This window comes from Culex pipiens, chromosome 2 (genome assembly GCF_016801865.2).
Source record: "Culex pipiens pallens isolate TS chromosome 2, TS_CPP_V2, whole genome shotgun sequence".
NCBI classification, from domain to species: Eukaryota; Metazoa; Arthropoda; class Insecta; order Diptera; family Culicidae; genus Culex; species Culex pipiens.
The window spans coordinates 149,921,265-149,940,001 of NC_068938.1; the positions used below are offsets into that span (position 1 = coordinate 149,921,265).

The following is an 18,737-nucleotide window of genomic DNA, read 5'->3' on the forward strand; positions in this document are numbered from 1 at the left end:
CGTCAAGATTGTCATCGGCGACTTAAACGCAGAGTTTAGACCGGTTATTGGGTGGTTCAGCGCCCACCAGCAGACGAACGAGAACGGCCTACGACTCATCGATTTCGCTACCTCCCAGTCACGGCGTTCTAGCAGAATTCTTATAAAATTCTAGCAGAAATGTTCCACCGTTCTAGCAGGTTTCTGACAGAACCAGCTCTGCTAGAATATTTCGTGACTGGGCTCCCGAAACTAGAGATCCTAAATAGGGAGACTGGTCGAAGTGAATTTGACGTACCCAAACAGACACGAGTTTGACGTATCCAAACGAGCATTTGCCTTTACGCCCAGCAAAACTTATCAGTGTTGCCAAGCTCAAAACATACGTTGCCAGATCGATTTAGCAAACTTAGACCAGTCTCCCTATTTAGGGTCTCTACCTCGGTCTCTACCCTAAACATGGCCATACGTAGAACCTTCTTCCAGCACAGCCTCCTCTACAAGTACACCTGGAGATCACCAAACGATACGGAGACGCAAATCGACCATGTTCTCATCGATGGTCGGCACTTGTCGGACATAATAAAGAACCTACCGTGGCGCGGACATCGATTCGGACCACTGAGGTCAACAAGATCCGGGACCGTCGCCCGCAGCGGTATAATCTGGAGCAGCTCAAGGATCCTGAGGTTGCCTGACGAGGGTGAACTCGCCGAATGTCAGACGATTTGGGACGAGATGAAACCGGCGCGGGACAGGTGGCTGCTGCATAACACACGTGGGAACAAGGAGTCGTAGAAACAGTTGCGAAGACAGATAACCCACCTCTTTTGGGGACAAGAAGCGCCGCCTGGAAGAGTTGGAGTCCCAGGACATGGAACAGCTGTATCGCTCCAACGTAACCCATAATTTGTACAAGAAACTTAGTCAATCCCGGACTGGCTTCATGCCGCGGGCCGAAATGTGCCGGGACAAGGACGGAGGAATCTTGACGGACGAGCGTGAGGTGATCGAAAGGTGGAAGCAGCACTTCGACGAGCACCTGCACGGCCCAGAGGCGGAGTACCAAGGCGACGGAAGAAACGACGTCAGCGGTATGGTGGACGGCGAGGACGAGCCAGCAACCACGATGAGGGAAGTTAAGGATGCCATCAAGAAGCTGAAGAACAACAAAGCAGCGGGTAAGGAAGGTATCGGTGCGGAACTCCTCAAGATGGGAACGGACAAGCTGGCTGCCTGTCTACACCGGCTGATAGTCAAGGTCTGGGACACAGAACAGCTATCGGAGGAGTGGAAAGAGGGATTAAGTTGTGCTGTTGAGGTGGAAATAATAAAATTAGTGAATTGAGAGTTTAGTTCAGAAGCACTTAAATTTCTGCTCAAACTGCTCTCGTGCAGATTTGGCGCCTCGATGACCTGGCCACTGGAGCTGGTGGCACCGCCAGCGTGCGTCTTCAGTTTGTACGCATTGGTAAACAACCTCGTACAACCCTGACATACTTCTCCCGTCGAGGAGGAGGGCGACGCCGACGGGTAAATGCCACCACCACCACCGTCTTCCCGTTTAATTTTCCGGCCGCTTCCCGCGCCACTGTGCGTCTTTAGATGCCAGGTTAGCGAGCGCTGCTTGACAAAGTTCATCACTGGAACACTTCGGAAACGTCCGGATTGACCGTCGGTGTCGTGATCTTCGCCGGCAATTCGTCCTTGAGCAGCTGAATCGACGAATCATCCTCGGCGGACACGCGGAACGAACCCAGGAGCGTTTTTTCTTGGCCGGAGAAGTTTCTGCAAAACAAAAAAAAAATCCCGTCAAAATTTTTAACGCAAAGCGCAACGCCTACCGCGACCAAAACCCCGCCCGTTGCTATGCGCGAGCAATGAAAAACATAAATAGCTGCGCGCGCGCTTGGCAACGCCCCCCTTGGAAACGAATCAACAAGCCGAAAAGGTATATACCCGAGTGCACCCCTAACAAACCCCTCATACCCAAACTGAAGATGGCGGCGTACGGTCGTATTTTTCTCTATCTAATCCGCAATTTCTTTTCTTTCTTTCTAGCGCACCGCATGGATGTCTGGCGGTCCCGGCCAGCACTGGCCTATGACCCGGATGTCGAATCGGGCATCCGGGATGATGAAGAAGACGATGACCTAGCAGAACTCGCAGTGGCCTATTTCGGGCGGCTCAACGAGCTAGCCCGCGCTTCAGTGGTTCATGAACCGAGGTCGCTCGCGGAACTCGCTTTCGCAGCGATCCCGGTTCAGGAACCACTCGACGATTGGACCTCTAATCAGGTTTACTATTTCGGACCTGCTGGGGTGATTCTTGAAACGGAATCACTCTCAGATCAAAATTCTCTCACTAATTATTTTGTTCCTAGCAATTCGATCGAATCCGTGGTGGATCCGGCACTGCCGGGTCCATCATGGGCTTTCCAAATTCCAAATCAAAACTATTTCGACCAACCCGCGGTGGATCCGCCGGAGTCGAATCCAACCTCGGCTATCAAAATTCCTCTTGATATTTATTTAGACCAACCTGAGGTGGATTCGACTCCGCCGGATCTCCCATCGGGAACCAAAATTCTCCCTGAAAACAATATTTTGGCACATCCAGCGGCAATTCCAACCGAGGAATTGCCCGCTAATCCAAATTTCGAAGTTGAAAATTTTGGCAACTGTCAAAATCTCAGTTACCGTGGTTTACCACGGTTGCTGAGATTGCGATATTCAAAATTTTCAGTATTTTCAAAGTATTTAACTAGTTTTTGCGTTTGTTCGTTGGTTGCTATTCTTGTTATTGTTGAATCGGTTTGAAAAGTAATCTAGTGAGATTTTTGGCATGTTTTCAAAATTTTGTGTGACTTTGTAGTTTGTTGTTTGTTTGTTATAGCTGGTTTTATTCTCTTTTATTTTGGTTTTTGTTTTTCCTCAGATGGAAACCTTGCCTCAGATGGAAACCTCGCAACCTGTCAAAACTGGAATACCAAATCTTTTTGGAAACACAGGAGGTAATTACATTTAGTAACACGGTTTGGTAATATTTATTCTAACCTTTTTTTTCACGTTTATCTTCCTCAGATTTGATCGCTGCTTATCGGATTCATTCGGTCCTCGACGGGAGATTGAAGGAGCTTTGGGGTGTGACGAATTTTACCAATGACCTGTAACCTGACTTTTTTTTTGATGAAATAAAGCTTGGATGTCATCGATGTTGTTGTTGTTTTTCTTTTTTGGGGACTTAAAAAGTTGGTCCGCAACCATTTAATATGAAATTTAAAAAAAACTCTGTTTTTAAACGAGGGTGGTAAAATTTCTCTTTCACCTCTAAATAAAAATGAATTTAAAAAAAATGGGGGCTTGATCTCGGACTTGATCATGGCCACAAAATAAAAAAAAAACATGAAACACGAGAAAAATAATTATAATTATAATTCAAAGATATTTTGACAGAACCATTAATTTAATAATGATCATGCATTTTGTATTAATTTTTGTTTCAAAATTTGGAAAACGTGCGTTGAAATTAAGTTTTCTTTATAGTTTTCCCTTGAATGTTTTGAATTTTTATCTTGTAATATTTTTTTGCCTTCCAATTTTATGGGAAAATTTTAAATGAGTTGTGCACCTAGCTAAATTTATCTTTTTTAATATAAAAATGCATAATTTAAAAATTAATCATTGAAACAAATGTCTTGCTTATTATTAAATTATATTTTTTTATTTTTTAATACTACTAATAAAAAAATATTGATAAATTTCAAATTTAAAGGCCACGTGGTTTATGCACGATCCCTATCCAGGTTTTTAAGCGAAGATGGCGTTCGAATGTTGAACGTCCGAAATGTCAAAATCGCGCAAGAGCACCAACATAAGAAAAAAAATGCGGCTGTCATACCATGGCACACTTTTTTCGTAATGTTGGTACCACTGCGTGATTTTGACATTTCGGGCGTTCACCATTCGAACCGAGATTCGAACGCCATTTTCGCTTAAAAAGCTGGATAAGTGAAAAACACGGTAAAAGAAAATACGAGAAAAAATAACATTTTCAAAACATTTGCAAACACTGAAAATCCAACCATGGTAGTTGCTACCTCGGTTGCTACCATTTTGTAGGGTTAAGTTATTGAGAATACGAACCGACGTATTTTTGCTGAAAACATTCCGTGCTTGGATTGACTGATTAACGCAGTCAGTTTTACTATGTCGAGAGCGATATGGTAATTTTAACCCTCCAATGTTTTTGTAATTTCTACCATTCAATTTTGATGAAGCATGGTACATTAGGGTGTAATATCAAAATCGATTTTCCAGCACAGCATTATTTTAGTTCCTTTTGGGGTCCTAAACAACTCCCCAAAGTTTGGGAACGATTGGTTTAGTCCTCACTTTGCGCAAAGCGATTCAATTTTCCATACAAATTTGTATGGGAAAAATCATTTTTTTGAATTTTGATATTTAAAAAATCCAAGTTTCACGCTATTGACTAAACCAATCGTTCAAAAACTTTGGGGAGTTGTTAAGGACCCTATAAGGAACCAAAAAGTTGCTGTGCTAGCCAAATTTGGACAACTTTATTTTTTTCCATACAACCATATTACACCCTAATGTACATGGCGCTTTTTTCATAATGCTTTTTTTTTTCGTCACGAGGTTCATGTAGTCTTTTGTTTGACAGTTTGACAGGGCTATATAAACAGGGACTGCTGATGGCAGATATTTTGTTTATGTTACTTTAAATATTTAAAATCATTATTAAATAGACTTTACTAAAGTAACTTTTGCTCATTTTTGGTGGAGAGGTAGCTTATTAGGAGTACTTTTTTAGAATATGCAATAACCCAGAAAGTCTCAAAATGTACCTTTTGAAATGTTACCGTCGAATTGATATAGGGAAACTATACCCTTTTTCAGCCTATTTGTATTATCGGCCTATCAGCACTTTGATCATGAATTACACTCAAACCCCGATGGTTTGACACCAACTGTTGTCAAACGAACGGGGTCACTTTTTAGTTTGACACCCCTTTTACATGGAGTTCACACACACTACTAAACGTTTGTTTTGATAGTGTGCGTGAGCGCCGTGTAAAAAGTAACAGTTCGTCACTTTTTAGTTTGACTTTGACCAACCAACGGGGTACAAACTAAAAAAGTGTCAAACGAAAAAGTGACCAACCACCGGGGGTTGAGTGTACAGCTTAAATAAAGTGTTTTTGACTGTTCCAAAGTAAATAATAAATAGCTCAAATAAAAGTGAGCAAGCAACTCTCCATTGTTGATACATCTGAAAATGTTGATTTAATAGCGTTTAAACGGCAAAAGTGATGAGAATTGGTTGAACGGCTTAGAGTGATTAAAATGGGTGTATTTCCCCTATCATATCGAGAAATTAAAAAGAGAGATGTGAGCCGGTAACATGGAGTGAAACTTTCACAGCTGTCACAGCAGCTTGACAGAAAGTTTAACTCCATGTTGCACTTTGAATTTCTCGATATATTTATAAATCTGAGTAAAAATAACTCAGAACTGAGTTATTTGAATTGGGCGTGCTACTTTGTTTTTTTTTCGCTTTTTTCCCGCGAATACACCCTGACCAAAAAAACATGATTTTCTGAGTTCAATATTCCACCTTTTATACGAATTTTTCAGTTTAACCCATATAACCCATTTTTGTGGTTGTAATACCTGAACTCTAGAGTAAATTTTCAAAAGGTTCTATGTGCAAAAACCTCAATCTGTGTAATTTGATGTCAAAGTATTGCTGGACATTTTTAAATCCCATTTAAACAAAGTTGGGTATTTTTCAATTCTAAAAACGCACCAATAGACCTAGAATGGTGCTTTTTAAGTGTACTTATCGGGAACTATCAAAAGTTTAGTTTAAACTTATTTTTGAATAAATTTGTTTCATACGACCTTTGATTGCACATAGGACACGTTTCATAGAACAATTTTTGCAGATAGGATTAAACACATTGGAGCAAATGCGTGCAGCATTGCACATAGGACTTTTCTAAATTAAATTTAAATCTTTATTTAAAAAGAAAAACTTTTTTTATGATAATGATGTTTGTACAATCCTCGCGCAACGTGTGGTCATCAGCTGATCGAGAGCATGAAATGTTTCAATGCTTGCAGCGCGAGAGAGAGAAACCGTTAGGAGAAAAAGTCGACCAATCAGCGCTCTCGAAGGCATCTGTCAGATAGGTGCTGGCAAAACATCCTATGCGACAATGTAAACAATATTTGGTTGAGTCGCATAGGACTTTTCAAGTTTTGCGTTGTTTTTTTTTGTTTTTTTACGTTTTTAAAATTTAAAAATGATTGAATCCTGTCGTAAGCTGTTCAGGTAAGTTATTTTTTATTATACAGTACGGTGACAGCACAAATTATGGCGTTTTTTTCGCGTTAATTTTTATTACAGATCTGATCGGTGCCCAAATCTCCACCGAAAGAAACCGGCCTACCTGGAGGCGGGTCAGCACGGATTCCCGGTAACGGTTCGAGTCGGTAGACAATAGTGTAATAAACATCTGCTTCAATACGACGGTGTTGGAAAATCCGACGATATTGGCTGTCGAAATTCTGCAGGACGCGGCCGGAACCAAGAAAATTCAGCTTATCAATCCCGTGTTCCTTCGTAGTTCGGCTCCTCGTGTGACATGATTAGAATTCCGTGCCATCTACGACCACCCCCGGGACGCACCCTCCACTCGCTGGTGAGGACCTTTGCCTCAACGAAGCCGGCCGATTTATCCGGGACACAGGAAAAGAGCACCCGGCAAAAGATCAATTTCCACGAGCTTAAACATCCGAGCAAGGTTCCCCAGCGTCCACACAAATCTACGATTGACGGCCAGTCGACACCAACCCGCATCCCGGTGGACGCCCAAACGGTGCAGCTGCTGGAGCGGTTAAGCCTGGTGGATCTGGACAGCGCCGAGGCCCACCGGACGCTCGAGGACGCGATCGAGTTTGCGGAACCGCTGTACACGGTGCTGGAGCGAGAGCGGTTGACGCTGCGCGAGGACCGCGTGTCCGACTGGAACATCCAGCAGGATGTGCTGAGGAACGCACGCGTTACCGAGGAGGAGTACTTTGTGGCGCCACCGGGAAATATTCCGCTCGAGCAGGAACCGAGGAAGTGAGCGGGGGATGGTTGGTGGGAAGGGGATTGTGGGCTTCCGGCAGCTGCTGGAAGCTTGTAGGGATAGTAAATTTGTAGCGTTAGGTTTGGGGGATAATGTTGTGGACGGTTTTAAGCTGAGCCCGATTGGACGAATGTTGCGCAATAATCTGAGAGATGAGTTTAGACGAGGGGAAGCTGGAACAGCGGTGTACGAAGCATGTTCTGGGATTCCGATGCGGGAGAACCTGAGCTTTGTAAAGGAAACCTTTGATCCGAATGTACCGTTTGGAGTTACAATAGAGGAGCGATTTGCGAACGGGAAGGTTCTCTTGAATGATTCCTTGACCCTTAATCTGGACCAAGGTCACACGCTCTCCTGTCGATACCTGATCAACCCGTGGCCACGCTGCAGATCGTGCTGGATGCGTTTGAAAGTGGCGGCGATGCAAGCGTGAGGATTCACCGCAAGCTGGCGCCGTTCAAGTGTGGCATCGTGTGTCTTTCCGACAGTAAGTACTGCGTTCTTGTTTCTGATTTCTGATCAAATTTTGAGTTTTAACTGTCTTTCTCGCTTTCCAGACCCCGCCCTGATGCCGGAGTCTCGACTGCTCCGAGCGTAACGGCGGTCGTTCCCTGGCCAAACAGCTGCACCACCTCGACTCGATTGCCGTCCCGTACTGCCTGCTGCTGCGCGACCAGTGTCTCCAGAATGGCCTCTTTCAGCTGCGGTCCCGCGACACCACCCTCAGCGAAACGATTCACATCTCGGATTTACCGCAATATTTATTGAAAATAGTATTTAACAAGTTGAGTTTAATAAATACAAGCGCAAGTTTAGAAGAAATCGCATAGGTATTGTCTCACGTTGAAGCCTTGCCTTGCCGATGTGCACGATAAAGTCCATTCCTACGGTGCACTAAAGTCGCGCTGCCGTCCATGATGGTTCCCTCGCCGGAGGCAAAGTTCAGGAACTTGAGATGAATCAGCGTTGAGATTTGCGCCAGCAAGTTGCACGTCAGGCCGATCTTCTCGTCCAGAATGGCGTAAAAGATGGCCAACAGCCGGTCGATGGTGAACGCCTTCGGTCCCAGCTGGTGGTCATCTTCTCCGACACCTTGGCCTTTGCGTTGACCGACTGGAGGCGCTTCTTCTGCCTGCCGTGATATTTCATAAACAGTTATTTGTCCTCCTTGGCGGCGTTGTGACTCACGAGGTACGCCGCAAACAGCAGGAACTTGGCGTAGAAGGGCAGTTCCAGGTTTTGCGCCAGCCGCTCCATCGTTTGCATCTGCTCGACGGATTCAGAAGAAGTCTGGCCGTCGACGGTGATGGGACGTAGCAACTCCTGGTTGACGTTCCCCATGCGCATGTAGATTGTCCCGAGGCCAAGTTTCATGGTTCCGCCAAAGCCGGGTCACGTCGTCCGCGGCAATCGTCCCGTCCAGCACCGGTTCGCAGTACTTGTGGAAGCACTCGAGCGCAACCAGCTGCAGCTCCTTCAAGTCTCGACACACCTTGAAGAACACGTTCAGGAAGATGTTGAGGTAGTTTTTGTAGAAATTGGGCGTCAGCATCTCCACAATCTTCAGACGCTTATCAATTTCCTCCTCCGACAAGTTGGCATGCTTGTAGGACCTAAAAAGTACAACCAATCAGTATCACAAATTGCCCTAAAACATCCAAAATAACCCTTACTCAAACTCAATCCTTAATTGCTCCCGCACCGCCTCGAAATCGTTCATCAGAATCACCAGAATGTCCTTCTTGCTGTACTCGGCCACAAACAGCTTCACTACCGGCGCGAGCCCCGTCCTGACAAAGTACTTTTCAAACGGCAAATCCGACACGAGCAGCACGCACACGTTCAGCCCGGTCACCTCCGGCAGTCGCAGCAACATTGGCAGCACGTTGTGGTCCATGTCGCGCACCCGTTCGGCGTTCTCCAGCACGACGATGTAGCTTCGCGAGGGCGACAGTCGCGCCAGCTGGGCCACAAAGTCCTTCATGGAGTCGACGCTGGCCAGCGAGGCGTACCCGTTGGCCGCGCACGGGACGTGACCGGTCAGCCGGTTCAGGATGGCCTTCGGCGAATCCTCGTCCCTACGGCGTCCTTTCGCACGTTGCCGTCCAATCCCGGGCGCCACACATCTGGAATGAACCATCGGAGCTGGAACGCTCACGACGTTGCCGCTGACCTCCTTGTCCTTCGTAACGTTCGAGGACGATTCCCGCCGGCTACTTGCTCCGCTGTGTAGATGCCGATCCGAGGACGACGACGAGTGGGACAGCATTCGGTGGCGTTCTTCGTGGTGGTGCTTCGAGGACGATGAACTCGACGGTTTACCCGACCAAGAACTGTACTTGTTCCAGTGACAGTCCTTTTCCCTCTCCCGATCGCGATCCTAGTGCAGATCCCGGTCTTTATTATTGTCCCGCTCGCCGTTCTGCCGGTTCTTGTCCTTCTTACTACTGCAGCTTCCACCACTCCTGCTGTGATTCTTGAGAGACGACGACGACGAGTGCTTATGGCTACAACGACCTTCGTCTGGTCCGGCGTCGCTGGTTCCTTCTCACTAGTAGAAGGTGGCGGCAGCGGAGACGCATTAAAATTCTTCTTCTCGCTCTTCTTTGTTTGCCCTCGTGCATTTGCTTCACTTGGTCCGGATAGTACTGCTTGAGCCGCAGGTGCCACGCTTTGCTCGTAATGGGCGTCATCAAACCACCTTCACGACACCTAAAACCAAAATTCCTAATTAACTCACAATTAAATCACGCAATTCTCCAAATTAAATTACCAACGGCAGCCAAGTGGTTGCTTGCAGATTCCTAAAAAAAAGTTATCATCAAAAATTGTTCAAATTTCAGGTTACAGTTCGCTACCACTGCTGTATTTTAATAGAAAAACTTACCTGAACGCTAAATAATTAGCCTACACCAAGATTTTGGCACTTCTTTGGTAAAAAAACATGAAAAAAACATCAAAAAACTAGAAAAATACGAAAAGTCCTATCCGGACCCAAGCAAAGATTGTTTACATTGTCGTGTAAGTTAATTTGCAAGCACCTATCTGACAGATGCTGACGAGTTCTCTGATTGGTCGATTTGTTCTCCTAACGGTTTCTCTCTCGCGCGCTGGAAGCATTGAAACATTTCATGCTCTCAATCAGCTGTTGCCTACACGTTGCGCGAGGATTGGGCGAACATGAAGATTGCAAAATATTTTTATTTTAGGATTTCATAAAAAACGACTTATAAATATTTTTAAATTAGCTAAATAAACATTTACATAGGTCATTTTGATATGGGCGTATATGCATCATGATTATTAAATTATATAAATGGCACATAGGTCGATTTGCTACGGTTCTATGTGCACGTTTGACTCGAATGCACATAGGACTCCCAAGTGGTAAACGACCTATATTTATTCGGTGTGAAATTTTTTGAGAGAGGTTTTAGGTTGTTTTGTATTTTATCAATAACTTGAAAAATAAAAGGCTTTTAAGAAATTGGATCAGCGGATAGCGTAGTTTCCGCTCTGCAGAATGTCATGCAATAAATAACTCAGTTTGTTTATTTTGTCGCATAGGACCTTTTGAAAATTTACTCTAGAACTTAAAAAATCGTATGAAAAAGTGGGATATTGAACTCAGAAAATCATAATTTTTGGTAAGGGTGTAGTCTTTTCAACGGGTTATTGCGGGAATCCGCGGACGCGTAATCTGACGAAATTTCAGGAGTTTAATTGATTCAACCGTAAGTAATATGATAATTCTGGTCCTAGATTCAAGATTCAACCTTTAAAGTTGTTTTTAATAAATTAAACTTTATTATGTGTCCAGATCATGTCCACTTCCAGCAATGCGGCCAACGTCCAGGAAGACAAGATGGTCACAACCGTGAGACCAAACCAGTATGCCTACACCTGGGAAATACAAAATTGCAGCACTTGGCTGGCCACGGTCAAAGGCGTCCAGAGTTCCTTCCAGTTTCCGTACGATGAGAGCGTCACAGAGAAATGGGTTTTGAATTTTAATCCAAAATCGTCCTCGGAACCTGACTATTGTTTGTTGGGCTTAGAGATAGTAAATACGCCGTTGGATAGCAAAGCAAAAATCGAAGTGGAGTTTGAGTTATCTATGGAAACTTCCACAGGCTGCATTATACAGAAGAGCACTTTCGAGTGCGATTTTGCGAAATCTAACACTTGGTCCTATAGCAAATTCATCAAACGTGAAATGTTGCTCGAGAAGGTGAAGATTGATGATCAACTTTTCATTAAGTGCAAAATCGTCACTAATGCCAAAGTCTCGAATGATAAAAAGTTGACGAAGAAACTGCCGGAAACTTTGCCAGGAAGCTTGTCCAACGATTTGAAAAATCTCGTCGACGGGGAGAAATATGGCGACGTGACCGTACAGGTTGCCGATCAACGGTTTCTTGCCTACAAAGGAATACTCTCAGCCCGGAGCTCCGTTTTCGCTTCCATGTTCGAGCATGAAATGCTGGAAACGATCGAGAACTGCGTAACCATCGACGATATCGAGCCAGATGTCTTCAGGGAACTGCTCCGGTACATCTACACGGATCAACTGACGCCGACCAGCATGGACAAAATGGCCCACAAACTGTACACGGCAGCTGATAAGTATGACATCGCAACGTTGAAGAGTCTGTGCCGGCGCCACATCATGGCCAAGCTCAGATGGAAGACCGCGGCGGACACACTGGTGCTGGCGGACATGCACAACGACCACGAGATGAAGCAGGAAACGCTGCAGTTTCTCAGTGGTAGCGTCGCCGTCAACGTGACCAAAACGACCGGTTGGAAAACGATGGTCCAAACCCATCCTCACCTGGTCAATGAAACGGTTTGGGCGCTGGCCGCAAAATTGCCACCCACTTAGGAAAAGGAGATCTCTGAACAGTATTCTAAACTATGTCCCAACATTATCTTTTCAAAGTGAATAAAAAATAAACTCGAAATTCTCCTTAAAATTAAAATTGTTTGCATTGGTTCGTGCATAGAAGTAACCAAACAACTTTGGCGGCGGTCCAATACCCCTAATGAAAGTACAAAAAATAGTACTTTCATTAGGGGTGGCATTGGGCCAGACAATTGTATGACTAAATCTCACTCCGACACATTTAAAAAAAATAGCTGATTTTTATGGCAGGTCATCGAAATAAAATGTAAACGTGGTTTCCGCTAGAAAATTAATCTTATTGTCCAATTAACCCTTTCAGAAGGTCCTCGCACTGAAGACTGTTATCATACTCAACTGTTTCCACATTTTGCAGCTCAACCAGAACCGCTTTCTCCATCTCCACCAGAATCGGAGGCTTTTTGTACTAAAATAAGATTTAAAGTCGATTAAATTCAATTAAATCTCAAACGATTCTCAACCCAAACCCACCGACAGTATCAACGTCTGGCTCTGGTGCCGCACGGTCAAATCCTCCTGCCTGGGGGCAAAGCCGCACCGCTGAAACTCCGGCACCTCGATCTTTTTGTAGTACTTTTTGTTGGACGTCCGCACCGTAATCGTGCGCTGATCGCCCTCACAGCTGATCGTGTACGTGGACAGCGGGTACGGCAGGTTCCGGATGCGCCACTCGATGGCGTTCCGCGTGACACGTTTGGAGAGAAACGGTTCCGTTGAAGATTCTTGCACCAGGAAGCCACCGTCCGCGGCGGCGCCGCCACCGCCCTTCTTCAATCCCTGTGGGATGGGATCTCCCAACTCCACCGTCCAATCGTCTTTCCGCAGCAGGTCCGACCGGTTCTTCCAGGCTCGTCGCAGCACCACGCCCGTTTCGGTGCTGTACTCCTCCAGCATTTCGGCCCCGTCCGGGAAGTTGTAGTGCACCTTGCGGACCGTGCCCTGAATCGCGGAGGACTTGTCCGCGCCGCGAATCCGGCTCAACCAGGCCACGTAGGACATTCTGAGGGGATTTCTAGAACTTTACCAAGTTTTACCGCACAGCTGCAGTGAACAATATTCACTTTTCCAAACAAACTACCGGATTGCCATGGATTGCCATGGAGATCGGTTCTTTCGGCGAGAATCGCAGCTGATTTTGAAGCAAAACAAAACAAACTCTGCGCCACCACGCGCGACGCACATGTTGTTTACATTGACAACGCTCTCTTCACCACACGGAGGGGAGCTTTCACCACCAGAGAGAGAGAGAGAGAGAGAGAGAGAGAGCGCGCGCGCTTGAGTTTGTGAGAGAGCTTTCATTCGTGAAAAGTCGGCGCGGTCAGGACGAGTCCTTCGTGGGTGTGCTGCGTGGAAAATGAGTGCTTTTACGAGGAAAACAACGGGAAAACGATTCGTAAATTAGTGTGAAAATGTGACAAATAATTATAATTTAGTAAAACATAAAGTTAAAGTTCTAACACAAGTTTAATTTCAATAAAAGTTGTTAAAAGTGAGATCCTTTCTACGGTTTAGGAAAAGTTTTCCCGAGGTGGGTGGCATGGTAACGGTGCACAACTCTCTCTCTCTCCTTTGCCCACGAAAGCTCGGCGTGTTGTGTGTATGTGTGCGAGTGCTTTGTGTATGAGTGTGTGTGTGCATAACTGTTTTGTTTTATGCTAACGTCCGGAAGGGGTGGTAGACATTTGAGGACTTTTCCTACAAAGAAAGAGCTTTTGAGGGGAGAGATCTCTGCTCTGCGTGTATTTTAGATTTTGTACAGAACCGGGTTATTATTGAAGTAAACGTTAAACCTAAGAATTACTAATTATTTCTATGATTTCAAGCCATATATTTAATTCCTCAATTTGATTTTTTTTTTATTGAAAAAACTTTAAAATCAATTGTTAAAGATAAAAAGGTTTTTAAAGCCGCAGATCACCAAAAAAAATCACAATTTCATTGATATTGAGCAACATTTTGATAGTAGAGCAATTCTCTACCAAAACCGGAAATGGATTTCATTTGTATTTTTTTATTTGACTCAAACTTTGTTGGGGCCTTCTCTTTGAAGGCTCAAAAGTTGCGGGGTTTTGTCCCCTAAAACATAAAAAATTTCGAAAATCAAAAAATACGAATTTTAGAGTGAGTTTTGTGAAAAAATGTTAATAAAAAATCGAATCGGATTTTTTTTGTGTAACTATTTTTTTCTGAATATTCCTCAAAAATACCTACAACTTTGACGAAGATCAGAAAATTCATTCAACAGTTACAGATTTTCGAATATTTACGTACCATTTTTGTATGGACAGCTGCCAAAATTGTATGGAGACTTGTATGGGTGAACCAATGACACAAAATAGCTTCTTTGGTCATAGAAAAGTAGCATAACTGAAATGACGACTAAAGTTTATTTTCGATTTTAAAAGTTAGGCCGTTGCAAATATATTTCAAAGTTTATGTCGCCCCCCCCCCTTCAAAATTGGGCTGAAAAATCAGGGGGCAAAAAAAATATTTTTCCAAAAAACTTCAAAATTTCCATGAAAATAGAAGTCTAATCAACTGAAAACAATCTAAAATGCATTTTTTTGCATTGATAATCATATTTAGCATGTTTGGGCTTGTTTAAAAATGTTTAGAATTTTTATGAAATTCCAATGTACAGCACCGCAAAAATATTATTTTTCGCAAAAAGTAAAATTTTCGTCAATACTTAGATATTTTGAAAACTAATGATGGCAAAACAACTGGACAGGTATATAATGCATTTTAAAACATTTTTTTTATTAAAATGATGAAAAAAAAATCAAATAACAAGCCATGGTCTCAACATTTGAATGAACAAAGTGTTTTAAAATGCATTTTACACCTGCCCAGTTGTTTTGCAATCATTAGTTTTCAAAATATCCAAGTATTGGAGAGATTTTTTTTTTCGTCGAAAAAAAAACTTTTTGCGGTGCTGCACATTGGAATTTCACAAAAATTAAAAATATTTTTGATCGATCACAGACATGCTAAATATGCTTTAAACGCAGGGAAATGCATTTGTAATGGTTTTCTGTTGGCTAGACTTCTATTTCCTTTAGAAAATTTTAGGTTTTTTGAAAAAAATATTTTTTTGCCCCCTGATTTTTCGGACCGATTTTGAAGGGAGGGCGACATAAACTTTGAAAAATATTTGCAACGGCCTTATTTTTGATTTTTTTTTTCAAATTTAGGCCGTTGCATATATTTTTCAAAGTTTACGTCCCCCCCCCCACCTTCAAAATTGGTCCGAAAAAACAGGGGGCAATAAAATATTTTTTCAAAAAAATATCAAAATTTCAATGGAAATAGAAGTCTAATCAACTGAGAACAATCTAAAATGCCTTTTTCTGCATTGATAATCATATTTAACATGTTTGGACTCGTTTGAAAATATTTTGAACTTTTATGAAATTACAATGTACAGCACCGCAAAAATAAAATTTTCGTCAGTACTTAGAAATTTTGGAAATCAATGATTGCAAAACAACTGGACAGGTGTATGATGCATCTTAAAACATTTTTTTCATTCAAATGTTGACACCGTGGCCTGTAATTTAAATTTTTAACTTTTTTTTAATTTTTTTGCCCCCCCCCCCTCGACTTTGATCAGAGTCGAAGAACATAAAGTTTAAAAAATTAATTTTAATTTTTTTAATTTTTTTGTATTTATTTAATTTTTCTTAATTTTTTCAATTTTTTTTAAATTTTTTTTTATCTTTTTCAATTTTTTTTTATTTTTTTGTTATTTTTTTTAACGTAAAAAAACAATTTAAAAAAATGGTTTTTTTCCGTGCATGGTTCAATTTTTCGTGCATCATTCCATTTGCCACGGTAGCAAACAAGCAGAATAGCGGGTAGCAAAGTGAAATCCCGAAGAACTGAGAGCAAATTTTCTACCGCGACAGGTACCGCGGTGGGGTTGACGTCGGGTGCAAATTTGATTTGCTTCGATGTTTGCTACACACAAAAAAATATTACTGTAATGGCAAAAGTAACTTACTGTTGAAATAAAAAGTGGTCAAAATTTGCTCCATTAAAAGTTTTTTTCTTGTTTTGAATATGAAAACTTTTACTGCTACAGTTTTTGAAAATCTCATTGCTAACTGATTTAAAAGTTTTTACTTTTAATTCGACTACATAATTTCTTTCATTTCGTCGTTCTCGTGTAACCGTGTACGCCTAAGTACAAAATATAAACAAACATTTTGGTAGTGCCGGTGGTGAGTGAGTTGTCCACAAAGCGAATCAAATCCGGACGCGGCCACAGCCAGGAGTCGGACGCGGACACCTTTGTGAGCCAAAACAGCAGCAGCGGAAGGTGGGTGGTGCCGGTGCGGGACGAGGTCTCGGGGAAAGTTGGTTTTCGAAAAAGGACAAGGCCAGCTTCCTGCAGGACCTGCAGCTGTTTCACGACCGGAGTTGGTAAGAAGGAAGCTTGGGTGTTTGGTGGCGTTTGTGATTAATTTTGTTTGTTTTTGTAGGACGCAGTTTATGCAGTTGCCGAAGATCGGAGGTCGGGATGTGGATTTGCACCGGTTGTATTCGGTGGTGGTGGCCAGGAGGACGAAATTTAAGTTGAAGCAGATTTACATACGCTTTTCGAACAAGTACGATAAAGTAAATTTTAACGGTGAGGAGAAGGATCCGACGGAAGAGGGAATCGACGAGAAGCGCCATAATCGGAGGTCAGCGCGGATGTTGCACTCGGTGCCGGCGGTTTACGACCATCAGCAGCATTATGTGCCGGAAGTGATGACGGGACAGTGTGGGATGTCCTGAGGGTCCGCAGTCCTTTTCTCGTTGCGGGACATGTTTGACGACTATCCTGTTCCACCCTGTTCTCTACAACGCTGTCGCGCTCCAAAATGAAGGCCGCGATGTTGCTGCCCAACGAAACGTCCATCCGTAACCTGCTCAGCATGGGGCCTTCGCACGTGACCGGTGGCGTACCGTAAGAATCGGTTCAGCTTGGACGCGGAAGTTGGCCAACCATAAGCAGATGTGTTGAATACAAAAAAAAAAACGGAAGCAACTGTTTTAATATTAAAATATTGAAATAAAATCCATTACATTTTTTGAAAATCATCACTGTAATGTTAAATGTTATTTATTCATGCCATAAAAAGTTTCTTCTTAAATTAAAAGCAAAAAACTTTTACCGATACAACGATTTTGTTCCAGAAATGCATGGTAGTATCAACAACTTTCCAACTTTTAAATTAAAAAGTTTGAACTTTCTACGAATATTCACCAACGCGAACTTTTAATCCAACGAACGATCTTTTTAAATTTAGAGTATTTTTTCTTTGTTTGTACCCGCGCTGGAGATGCACTAATGCCAAAATTCAGAGTTTTGGATATCCTTAATTTCTTAAAAAGTGTCCATGTATGTCAATTTATGATTTTCTAATATCTTCAGACACCCCTCAAAGTTTCTAAATAACAAAGACTATTTCAATTATTTCGAAAAATATTTTCTATCAAGACATTTTGGTGTAATTTGTAAAGCCTACCTTAAATGTCAATCGTTCGAAAATCTGACCCAATCTCACCCCTTAAATTATGTTCAAATACAAAGATAGGGTCAAAACAAGTAATTCAACAGTGTTACTTGTGCAAGGTATTGGCATGCTACAATGTTGGAAGATTTTTAAACATTCAGGTACTTTTCGAGCAATTTCAGAAAAATATAAAAAGGGTTGATTTTTCAAGAGATTTTTTCAGCAAAGTTTTCTTGAAATGTTCCCTACACAACACTTCAAACAGAGTTCAGTTTCATTTAAAAGAACTTGAAAAATTGCAAAATCCGTAAAAAAAACACTTTGACCTAATCTAACCACCCAGACTTAATGTTACCCCTACTGACGGTAGCTGAAATAAATCTCCCTGACTTTCATTTTAAGTCTTTAAGAAAAAGACGAATATCATAAATCTAGGTTTTTTCTCAGAAATGTTTTCGCTAAAAGAACTTCAACAAGCTAGACATATGGCCAATTGCATTAAAAAAAAATGAGAAGGAATAGTTTTCCTAGTAATTCCAATTTGCCTGATTTTAGGTTGGTACAAATTTTATTTAAAGTTTTTGTCACCCCCTCCAAAGTCGGCCCGAAAATTTTTTTCAAAAAACTTAAAAATTTCAATGGAAATGTAAGTAACAGAGTGTAACAAAATTGACATTTAGGCGGGCATTCAGGGGTTTGTTCCGGTGGGCATACTGAGCCCAAATCCCAAATATGAGCTTGATTGGACGTAACAGGAGCTAGCGCTCCGCCCTTCAATTTTATATGGGATTTAACCCGTAAAAAAGAATTTTTCAAAAATTTCAATTTTTGAGGTATTTTGGCCACCAATGCGTTTGCCAAAAAACAACATTGGCGTGTAGGCCAGTTCCTTGCGCATCTTTTAGTATATATAACATTGAAGTTTGGAGCACCCTGGAGCGCGGTACAGACCTTCGAAGTTTGGCATTTTTTCAAAAAATCGTCCCCGGCAAAAAAGATATGCGTCGCACCTCGCGACGCCCGAGACGCCATTTGATTTTGCCGGGGCCGATTTTTCGAAAAAATGCCAAACTTTGAAGGTCTGTACCGAGTACCAGGGTGCTCCAAACTTCAATGTTATATATACCAAAAGATGCGCAAGGATCTTCACGTCAGTGATGTTTTTGGTAAA

The 18,737-nt window shown here is 42.5% G+C and overlaps 4 protein-coding genes and 1 pseudogene across 10 annotated transcripts; 3 read left to right on the forward strand and 2 right to left on the reverse strand.

Annotated features, from left to right (window-relative positions):
• The first annotated feature begins 539 nt into the window (after window positions 1–539).
• LOC120421478 (uncharacterized) lies at window positions 540–3,193 on the forward strand. Of its 5 annotated transcripts, none has more exons than XR_008212287.1 (3): window positions 1,346–1,930; window positions 2,041–2,992; window positions 3,063–3,193. XR_008212287.1 is itself a non-coding variant. In XM_052709054.1 (3 exons), exon 1 carries the CDS (start codon window positions 1,860–1,862, stop codon window positions 2,796–2,798), a length of 939 nt encoding a protein of 312 aa, XP_052565014.1. In that variant the 5' UTR covers window positions 1,346–1,859; the 3' UTR covers window positions 2,799–2,801; window positions 2,917–2,992; window positions 3,063–3,193. The 5 variants fall into 5 exon arrangements, 4 of the variants coding, with proteins under 4 accessions (XP_052565015.1, XP_052565014.1, XP_039440629.1 ...); XM_052709054.1 differs by having other exon boundaries at window positions 1,346–2,801; window positions 2,917–2,992; XM_039584695.2 differs by having other exon boundaries at window positions 1,346–2,276; window positions 2,917–2,992.
• A 2,508-nt stretch (window positions 3,194–5,701) lies between these two features.
• LOC120421472 (glutamyl-tRNA(Gln) amidotransferase subunit C-1, mitochondrial-like) lies at window positions 5,702–8,298 on the forward strand. Of its 2 annotated transcripts, XM_039584689.2 has the most exons (3): window positions 5,702–6,336; window positions 6,412–7,625; window positions 7,696–8,298. In XM_039584689.2, exon 2 carries the CDS (start codon window positions 6,650–6,652, stop codon window positions 7,133–7,135), a length of 486 nt encoding a protein of 161 aa, XP_039440623.1. In that variant the 5' UTR covers window positions 5,702–6,336; window positions 6,412–6,649; the 3' UTR covers window positions 7,136–7,625; window positions 7,696–8,298. The 2 variants fall into 2 exon arrangements, with proteins under 2 accessions (XP_039440623.1, XP_052565019.1); XM_052709059.1 differs by having other exon boundaries at window positions 5,702–7,625.
• LOC120421471 (origin recognition complex subunit 5-like) lies at window positions 7,951–10,478 on the reverse strand (annotated as a pseudogene).
• A 266-nt stretch (window positions 10,479–10,744) lies between these two features.
• On the forward strand, window positions 10,745–12,114 carry LOC120421470 (speckle-type POZ protein B-like). The gene is made up of 2 exons (XM_039584688.1): window positions 10,745–10,872; window positions 10,959–12,114. Exon 2 carries the CDS (start codon window positions 10,962–10,964, stop codon window positions 12,021–12,023), a length of 1,062 nt encoding a protein of 353 aa, XP_039440622.1. The 5' UTR covers window positions 10,745–10,872; window positions 10,959–10,961; the 3' UTR covers window positions 12,024–12,114.
• Window positions 12,115–12,319: 205 nt separating this feature from the next.
• On the reverse strand, window positions 12,320–13,268 carry LOC120421462 (protein DPCD). Of its 2 annotated transcripts, XM_039584675.2 has the most exons (3): window positions 13,124–13,268; window positions 12,534–13,062; window positions 12,320–12,468 (listed from the first exon to the last, which is right to left on the reverse strand). In XM_039584675.2, exons 1-3 carry the CDS (start codon window positions 13,159–13,161, stop codon window positions 12,340–12,342), a joined length of 696 nt encoding a protein of 231 aa, XP_039440609.1. In that variant the 5' UTR covers window positions 13,162–13,268; the 3' UTR covers window positions 12,320–12,339. The 2 variants fall into 2 exon arrangements, with proteins under 2 accessions (XP_039440609.1, XP_039440610.1); XM_039584676.2 differs by having other exon boundaries at window positions 12,534–13,200.
• Between the last annotated feature and the right edge of the window lie 5,469 nt (window positions 13,269–18,737).